Here is a 10105-nt window from a genome sequence, read left to right as displayed (position 1 = left end):
CATCCATCCTAAGGTCCAAGGGTTTTTCTTGCTCTGTGGTTAACACCATGCTCAGAGCGCCTAAACCAGCCTCTGCCAGGATTTACCACCGGGTGCGGAACACCTACTTTCCATGGTGTCGTCCCAAAGGTTACGACCCCCAGGTATTTGGTTATCCAGTGTTTTGGCTTTCCTGCAGGGAGGTTTGGATCTTGTTCTCCACCTTCACCCACTGAAAGTGCATGTATCTGCTCTTCCAGTGTGGTTCCAGTGAAGGATTGCTCCTCTTCCTGATATCCGTGCTTTCCTACAGGGTGTCCTTCACATTCAGCCTCCCTTCATCTCTCCTGTGGTGCCTTGGAATTTGGCTGTTGTCCTTAGGGCCCTCGACTTGAACCCCTGGACTCAGTGGATTTCAAATGGCTTACAGCTATGGCTGTTTTTCTTCTGGCTATCGCTTCCACCAGAAGTGTCAGCTTTGGGGCTTTCTCTTGCCGTTCCCTATTTCAAGTTTTTCACTAGGACAGGGCGGTGGTTCGGACTCACTCTGGGTTCCTTCCTAAGGTGGTTTCTAGTTTCCACATTGATGAGGAAATTATTGTACTGGCCTTTAATTCTATAGACCTCTCGGAGGGTGAGGCCTCATTTGATGTGGTACGTGCCCTCAGGATTTATGTTGACCGTCCAGTTCCCTTAGGAAGTCGGACTCCTTGTTTGTCCTCTACGTATTCCACGAGAAGGGATGGCCAGCCAATAAACTAACTTTGGCTAGATGGATTCGCTTGACAATCTCTGAGGCTTACACTCATGAGGGCCTTCCAGTGCCGCCCTCTGTTACTGCTCATTCTACTCGGCTGTTCAGCTTTGTAAGGCAGCCACGTGGTCTTCTGTCCAGACCTTTCTGAGGTATTATGCATTTGATACCTTTGCCTCTCAGGATGCTTCCTTTGGGCAGCGGATTCTCCTCTCTGCACAGGAGCATCCCCACCCTTAAAGAGACTGCTTTGGGTTATCCACAAGGTCTTTCTGTGGAGCCTATGGACCCTGAAGTAGAAAATGAGAGATATGGTAAGAACTTACCTTTGTTATCTCTCTTTTTACAAAGTCCATAGGGTCCATAGGGCACCCACCCTGACGCACCTGTGCTTCAGATGGGCTTCACTCTGGTCACTGGTTTTCCATCTCCTTCTGTGTGAGAATGTGATTCTTGAGTGTTCCAGACTTTCTTCTCTCTCTTTTATCCTACGGCTTTTGGCTTGCCACGAAACTGAGGTGCCTCTGGTCCAGGAGAGGTGCCTCTGTGCCCCCTAGATCACATTGTGCTGCACTATGCCCCAGTTCATATTATGCCACACTGAAGTGCTCTCTAGTTCACATTATGCTGCACAGTGCCCCCTAGTTCATATTATGGCACTCAGTATCCACAGTTCACATCGTGTCCTATTGTAGTGACCTTTGTTCACATTATATCACATTGTAGTGCCCTCAGCTCATATTATGCCATAATGTGAACTGCGGGCACTACAAAGTGGCATAATATGAACTGGGGATGCTAAAATTGGGCATAGTGCGAGCTAGGAGTACTGCGTGACATAATATAAACTAGGGGGCACTGTGTGGTGCACCCAGTAAACATGCAACATTATGCCACATTGTAGTTACTCCTGTACACATTATGCCATACTGTGTCCCTATATCACATCATGCTACACAGTGCCTCCACATCACATGTACATTATTTTATCCCTTCCTCCCTTATATCAGCCAAATTACCAGATGTTGATAGCTGCTTGGAAACCCAGTGTGAGGAGGGGCTGTGCATTCTGTCATTGGATTGCATGGGGAGAATTTAACAACTTTATCCAGGTGGTGGCAAGCCTCTGATTATTGTCCTTTCCCCTCCCTCTAAGTCCTTATGTTAGAAAGAAATTATGATTCGAGCAGCTTGGTGAATGACCATGCCCAATATGCCACCTAAAAATCGAGCAGGTGCAGAATGTGAGTTGGAAGGCCCCCAAAGACACTGGGCCCCATAGCAATGGCGTTTCCTGCACTTGCTTTTGTTACACCCCTACATCTGAGCCTAGTGCATGTTTATAAGCAGATGTCTGTGATTATTGGCTAATAGCACTTCTCTGTGCTCACTATTATTTGCTCCCTGCACATCTATAGGAGTGCAATGTAAGACAGTATCTTGAACACTATCAACTAATAACAGACTAGGATGATACAAATTATTACTGTCCTGCAATGGCTACCACTGAGTTCAGTTCAGGAAAGATAACAGAGTTGCTATCATCTAATAATCATACAGTGCAATTTAATTGTTGGTAATGTGCATGGGAAGAATTACAGTAGAGGAACATTGCACTTTTATGTGCTGTGAATGAAAATCTATAATATCTGTGGCCCAAGTTGTCAATTGCTATTAATTGAATTGTCCCCATAGAGACTGATTGCAGCTTCTCAGAAGTTTCATCCTATGAACTGGAAAAAAGTATATTCCCCCCACATTTAATTTTGCCAAATGCATCTGTATTTCTACTTTGCCAATATATCGGTTCACAACTCCTACAACAACTAATTATTAAAATTGTCCTCCTTTGATTGGGGGTTAAACATCCCCTTTAAGATTTCATTTCTATCATCCCGAAAAGAAAACATGTTTGTTGCAATAATAGGTTACACAGTGAAAAAAGCAATAATATGAATAGATAGAACCTATATCTATGTGCAATTAATCTAAATAAATGCAGCCCAGATTAAACCAAGGTTCACAACTCCTACAACAACTAATTATCACAAAAAGGTGAAATCCATTGGCACCTCAGATAGATTACATGCACTTCTTTATAGTGTTGAATGAAAAAACAACACAACCTAAATAGGTAGTTCACTATCCCAAAGGTGTGGTGTATTCAAACTTCAGCTTGATACGTAGGAGGGTATTCAGGATTCCCAGGTGTATAGTTCTTCTTTTATACGATGTTAATACAATTGAAACCATGTAATTCAAAAAGAAAAGAACATAGTGCAACACCGCAAATGGCACAAAATAGGGTATTTAATATTCTATTGCACTCACATTTAAACAGTAAAAAAAAAGCACATATCAATATATATAGGCAGGATCCCCCCAACAGGATACATCAGGCAACATAGCAATTTTCATATGGAAAGTAGGATGAATACCAACAATTTACGGGGCCCGTGGCTTCAGTCCAAAACATCTTCATATCAGGGTCCCTGAGTCCACCTTGCTTAACGCGTTTCAAACCCCCAAATGTATGAGTTCTTCATCAGATGCATGGTGGTCATTACAATCCTTGGCATAGATATATATATATATATATATATATATATATAACCCTTCAAATTAAATAAATGATACAATAATTGTACACCCCACCCACCTATTTCCTGTGATGCTGGGCGCCGACAGGAAGTCATTATCCAGCAATTATAACATAGGGAGTGCTATACAAGTCCCTGTTATAGAGAGATATAAGAACATCATCAGAGCTATAACAAAATGGCCACCATACGTTTCTCCTTATCGTGGAACTAGAAGGATAAAAAGAGCTGTGGAGGATCTTTAGATATACAACAACATGGCCGCCTTGCATTCCAGCTTGCCCCGGAAGGAGGCAGAACCAGAAGTGATCACTTCACATTCATATCAACGGATCCCGTTCCAGGCAGCGTGGTTAGATGGCAGCGGAAGTGATGTGTATCTTATTGCCCACCACACGGATGAATAGCCAGAATCGGAAGTAATCTGGGCTGCATTTATTTAAATTTATTGCGCATAGATATAGGTTCTTTCTATTCATAATATATAGGTTCACACAAACATTTCAGTTATTGAAATTGCCTGAAAAAAGTTCTCTGTGCATACTTAATGCCTACTAAGTCCTGCCTTGTATCACTGAAGGACCATGCCATTCACTCTTTTACACTTTTAGATCTATATTGTAAAATACAACTACATTCAGCCTCACTTTGTACATTATTCAAAGTGCATCTTAAAAATGTTTATTCCTGTATAAAGTGCTCTTAGAAAGTGTTAAGGGTGTTCCCTTAAAAATATAGTTTGGGCGCAATCACCACCTTCTCTTATAACATGACAAATTCAAGTCTTCAAGTATTTTTAAAGGAAGCAAAATGCGCTGCAACCCCCCACCCCTACTCCCATCTCTAGCTGTACTAAGAAGGCTTCCATAAATTCTGCACCGAGTATCATTTAAGTAATCTTACTCCCAAAACAGAACCATATATTATATGTGAGCGTAAAATTAACTTAGCCTGCATTCAGCAAGGATTGGGAACGTCTGCCCAGCTTATTCCAAACACTGCGCAAATCAGAGAATATATATGAATAAAATACCCCCATATGATAATCATCCTTGCTTAGAATAATAATGATTTTTATTACTGTAGATCACAGGTTCTCAAACTCGGTCCTCAGGACCCCAAACAGTGCATGTTTTCCAGGTCTCCTCATAGAATCAATCGCAAGTGAAATAATTAGCTCCACCTGTGGGTCTTTTAAAATGTGTCAGTGAGTAATGAATACACCTGTGCACCTGCTGGGTGACCTGGAAAAGATGAACTGTGTGGGGTCCTGAGGACCGAGTTTGAGAACCTCTGCTGTAGATTAAAGTTATAATCTACTGCTAGTCATCAGCAAATTTAGCAAGCATCCTCAGCAAAATAAACCATTCTCAATAAATAACAATGCCCATCTTATGTTTTCTAATAACCATACATGGAAAAGCCATGCAATAAACATATATACATGTAATATACTTTACAATCACCATTGCATTTAATATTAACCCCCAAAGCATTACATCAAGTACTGCCACTACAGTATTTCCATAAATTACTTTTTTCTAATGTTCTTGGATAATATATCTGCAGCAACATGAACATGCAGTTTTCTTGATTTTATGTTTCTTTGTGATATGTAGAATTGTTTTATTCTTGTTAAATAACTTTGATAGATCTATGAATCCTGCAGTCAGAGGTTCATATGAGAATGTCACAGTGTGTATTAGAAGTGCAGATAATATAAACAGTAATGGAAACTGTGCTATCCAGATATGGTGCCAGAGGTTTGCTGTACAGAGAGCATGTGCAGGCTTATGTTGGAAACATCTGGTTTTAATTTCAGAGTAGAATAATAATATAAATGAAACTTTGAAATGCCAAATAGTGTGACTAGTTAGCAAATTCTTTCCTCACTGGGTTGGGGATAACACCTAAAATGCACTATTATTCTGTAGTTCCTGAACTAGTACAACCCCACCCATAAAGAAAGCAAGTCTTTCATTTCTAATGCCTATGGTCCAAGAGGATTCCGATGGTGTGTGCATGTGCTGTGTTTGTGTTACTCAGCCATAGGCAGCACATACATCAGCAGCAGCAGGCAGGGGACAGAAAGAAGCGTTCTGCTCACACAGAGGAGAGGACTTTGGAAGTAAACTCAACTTTTCATCTAAGCTGTTGATGGAAAGAAAAGTTTGCGAGGCTCAGCTATTTATATTAGCCTTCTCTAACATGGATGCAGATGACAAAAAGGAGTCTGAACTTCCAGATGGACCACAGGATTCATATTACTTTTCCAATCTGCTTTGATTTAATGCTTTTTAAAAAAAAAAAAAAATTCAGTTCAGTCTGTTTTCAAAGTGTCTTTCTCTGGCTTTTGCAACTTTGGATACAGCTTTTTTTTAGCACAACTCATCTGCAGCACAAGTGTCCACGTTGTTATTGCACCATGGGCGCTGCGAACCTACAGATCAGCATAACATCCCCACTAGGTTACACCATCATGCTGCCTAGAAGTTAAGGGCTAATACTACAGAATTGCGTGGTGGAGAGGAGGACATGGGTTGGAGACGCCGATATTGCCCCAGTCCGGTACTTGTTGCCCTGGTAGTGGCAGTGTGTATCCTGTATCAGTGCCTCACCCTACTTTGGCGGAGCCCATCCTGGACCACGAAGAAGTATGACGCTGGTACACAGCCGGACCTCCTTGGCGTGACCAGACAGAAAGATTGCCTCCATCAGTGGGGCCGCATACTCAGAAAGCTAAAGGATGTAAGTTATTGAAGATACATCATATTAAATAATGCATTATCTTGTTACAGAGCATGTCACCAATGGATATGAAGTTAGTGGACCTGCTTTGAGATTGGGTTTGAAGGCACAGAATAAATGAGCTTATTTATTATTGTATCATTTCCTAGGTACAGATGTCAGCATTGCTTATGGCATAGTGTAAAAAAGTCTCATTGGGTAAATATAATACTGGTGGATGTACTGTCCAAGCACACTGTAAAAATAAAAACATTAAAAACACACAGAGCATGTGAATGTAATCAGCTATTCTGTAATTAAGGACATTAATTAGAACTGAATAAACAATTATACTGTATGAGTACAATTGGAATTCCCATTTGCAGCCAACAGGGTTTTTAAAAAAAAATAGTTATCTTGTATAAAATCTAGTCCAGGTATAATAACATGAGACAGCAGCCAGGAGCCATAAGTTTTGTTTATTAATAATGACTAAAGGTGGGTACACACTATACGTTATTTGTACCCAGAGACGGTACGACATGATGTAATGATATATCGCACATGATGTACCAGGATGTAGTCGATATCCCAGCGTACGGGATGCCAACGGTCTGAATACCGGCGCTGACATCCTGATAGGTCGGGATCCCGGCACCAGTATGCTGACTGCAGGCATCCCGAAGGTAAGTATCGGGGTGTTAGGGGGAGGTTAGGGTGCGGGGTTAGGGTTAGGCACTAGGAGGAGGGTTAGGCACCGGGGAGGGGGGGTTATGTTTAGGCACTAGGGGGAGGTTAGATTTAGGCACCGGGGAGGGGGTATTAGGTTTAGGGTGCGGGGAGGGGGAGGTTAGAGTTAGGCACCGGGGAGGGAGGGTTAGGGTTGGTGTTAGAAAAACACTTACCTGTCTTCCCTATGGGTGTCGGGATTATGCCTGTCAGGATGCCACTGTCGGTATTCTGACCAACGGCATCCCGACACCCGGGATTTCATACCCAACCTGACGTACCTACTACATGATCCTGTGTACGACAGCGTGATATATCATTGCATGCTGCATTTAGCAGCATGGCGTCATTCATTCCATCGTCTTATCTGCTATGCAGCACAGCAGCTGGGACGATGCGATGAACGACCACCGTGCACGTGCAATAGACTGTGCACACATCTGCATGATATTATTGTTCTAATCCCCATCGGAACAATATATTATACGATATATCTTATAGTGTGTACCCAGGTTAAGATGCTAGACTGCAGGTACAACCTTAGAGTCTGACAAAAAGCTGTTGGTCCTTACAATATACACAAATTGTTTCTTATGTTTCATTTTTCTTTTACTGGTAGTCCATTCCTAGAGAGTGTGACCTTCACAGAAATCCAAGCCAAAGTGGTACATTTCCTTCCAAAACTACACAATATATTTTACATTATTAAGCAGTTAGGTTATATTAATGTGAGATATCATTAATATTTTTGGTTCAAGGCACTTTATTGGATGATGATTATTATTATTATTATTATTATTATTATTATTATAGTGCGATCATATTCCATAGCAGGGAAGTAGTAGGAAAGCCGACGGATGGAATCCCAACTGCCGGCTTCCCGACTGTCTAATCCCGGCAAGGGTTAAATGACAGGCGTCGAAATCCCAACGCCTGTCATTTTACCTACGCCGGGAGCCCGACGCCCGGCATCCCGATCGAAGGTAAGCAGGGCACCGGGCTCGGACAGCCGCAGGGGGGAGGGTTTGGTTAGGGGCTTCCGGGGGGGACTTAGGGTTAGGCACCACCCCGTCAGGAGGGTTAGGTTTAGGCTAGGGGAAGGGGAGGTTAAAGTTAGGCCCCCCCGGGGGGAGGTTAGGGTTAGGCAGCGGGGTAGGGCGTGTTAGGTTTGGGCACTTAGAGGGGGGATTAGGGTTAGGCACTGAGGGGGGAGGTTAGGGTTAGGCACCCCTAAGGGAGGGTTAGGGTGGGAGAAGATTAGGGTTACTTACCTTAATCACCGTCGGGATTTTCACCCATGTCGGGCTGCCACTGTCGGGATTTGAAATCATACTGATCCCCCACAGCATTGTATAGATAACTCTAGAAATATGACATAGTAATGGATACAAAGTAAAATCTAGGCTGTAACAAAAGCCCCGCAATCTAAAGCTGGGTACACACTTGAATGATGTGTACCTGGAAGATATGGCAGCCGACGTGCCGCATGTGATATCGTCCGGTTGGCCGTGAAGCTCAGCTAGCCGGAAATATTGCTAATGACTGCAGCAGCGCATAGATTGGCCGTACACACTGAACGATCCGGCCGGTATGTTATTCCAATCCTGCCGGAAATGTCATAAGGGGCCAGTATCGCTCAAGTGTATCCAGATTAGGATGGAGGACTTTGTTTACACATTGTATGGCTAATCAAAAGTTGAAGGATAACGTGGAGAAATGGTGAATGAATTGGTTTCCTTGTAGGCTTCTATGAAGAAGCATATATTTGGAGACATTTTGAGAGTTTCTAGGCTGAGTGTGAAAAAGTAATGTAGACTGGAAGAAGCATTGGAAAAATCTTGTAAATGTAGTGCAAAGTAAAACCGGCCATACACGGTGCGATGGCACCATGCGACGCGACGGGGATCCGACGTCCGACATATTGGGCAGTCCCCACACACGGCTCCCCTCTCCCCCACCCGCATAGCACTGCATGGTATCGCACATCGCATCCTCTGATCGACTGATCCTGCAGTAAGAGAGACAGTAAAGGGGGTAGTTGTGTTAGAGTCTAGTAGGTTTGGGTTAGGATATACATTTTGAATTGAAAGATAATTAACGGTCATTATATTAATTTGCAGGGGCAACACAAGAGGATTCATGTGAGAGATATAAAAGCCTTACAGCTGTATTCTATAGTAAATGGATTCAGATTGGGAGAGACTGTATTTTCAAAGTGGGAAATTACTTGCAAATGAATTAGAATGTCAATGGCATCCTAGGTGAGCAATAAAGAAAATGTTCTTTAGACACAGATGACAGTAAAAAACTGTACTGTAATCTAATTAATACTGGGAAGAGAAGGTAGAAAATAGCATCTAGTCAGTGAACCTGTTGTAGAAGAACCAGTAGTGTCTTTGACTGTATGAAACATTGTAAAATATGTATTTTATAAGAGGAGTATACAAAATAAATGGTTACGTTTAAGTTTGTAAAGTGACATTCAAGAATGCATAAGTAAGTGATTGCAGCAGGGCAGTTGTGGACTTGGAATAAGAGTAAGAAGTAGAGGTCAGATTGATAACACTGTAAACTATTATATGAGATTGGTAACTGAGGTAGTATACATAGAAAAGACAGAAACAGACAAATCTCAGGAGCACAACTCCAAATTATTAATAATATATATAAATGCAATAACATTTTGCAATGAATAGAGGTTTTTAGTATAATCATGGCCAAGGTTATGGGCCTACCCACCATATCCAGGTAACCTCTTTCGGGTAGGTCCCTAACATACTAGGGTTCAAATCCAGAGCGCAGGACCCCCCAAAACTGGCCCAGCCAAGCCGCCCCAGGGCACCACCATAGTAATAAGGATTATAACACATTTTAACCCTTCACTGTGTGTGTTTAATATATATGTACTTCACTTTTTTATTTTCATTCTTTATATGCAGCTGCAGCTGCTCCTAACTATCTCTTTACGCTGCACTTTTCTTACTATGGTGGTGCCCTGGGGCGGCTTGGCTGGGCCAGTTTTGGGGGGTCCTGCGCTCTGGATTTGAACCCTAGTATGTTAGGGACCTACCCGAAAGAGGTTACCTGGATATGGTGGGTAGGCCCATAACCTTGGCCATGATTATGCTAAAAACCTCTATTGATTGCAAAATTTTATTGCATTTATATATATTATTAATAATTTGGAGTTGTGCACCTGAGATTTGTCTGTTTCTGTGCCTGCAATTAGTCTCATCAGGTAGCACCTCCCATCATATATATAGTCAGGTTGTGCAGTCCACAAATCTTTCCCATATACATAGAAAAGACCCCAACA

General features: G+C 42.3%; 1 protein-coding gene across 4 annotated transcripts in view; it reads left to right on the top strand.

Moving 5' to 3' along the window:
• Positions 1-5868: 5868 nt before the first annotated feature.
• CPED1 (cadherin like and PC-esterase domain containing 1) overlaps positions 5869-10105 on the top strand; it is a 433838-nt gene continuing 429601 nt past the window's right edge. For all 4 annotated transcript variants that reach the window (XM_088457671.1, XM_088457670.1, XM_088457669.1 and 1 more), the window contains exon 1: positions 5869-6081. In XM_088457671.1, coding sequence (XP_088313797.1) covers positions 5869-6081 — 213 coding nt within the window. The remainder of the gene's footprint in view (positions 6082-10105) is intronic.

This window comes from Taudactylus pleione, unplaced genomic scaffold, assembly GCF_031769625.1.
Source record: "Taudactylus pleione unplaced genomic scaffold, aTauple2 ptg000041l, whole genome shotgun sequence".
Taxonomy (NCBI): Eukaryota; Metazoa; Chordata; class Amphibia; order Anura; family Myobatrachidae; genus Taudactylus; species Taudactylus pleione.
The sequence above is the reverse complement of the archived record's forward strand: the minus strand, read 5'-3'. Positions and strand labels throughout refer to the sequence as shown.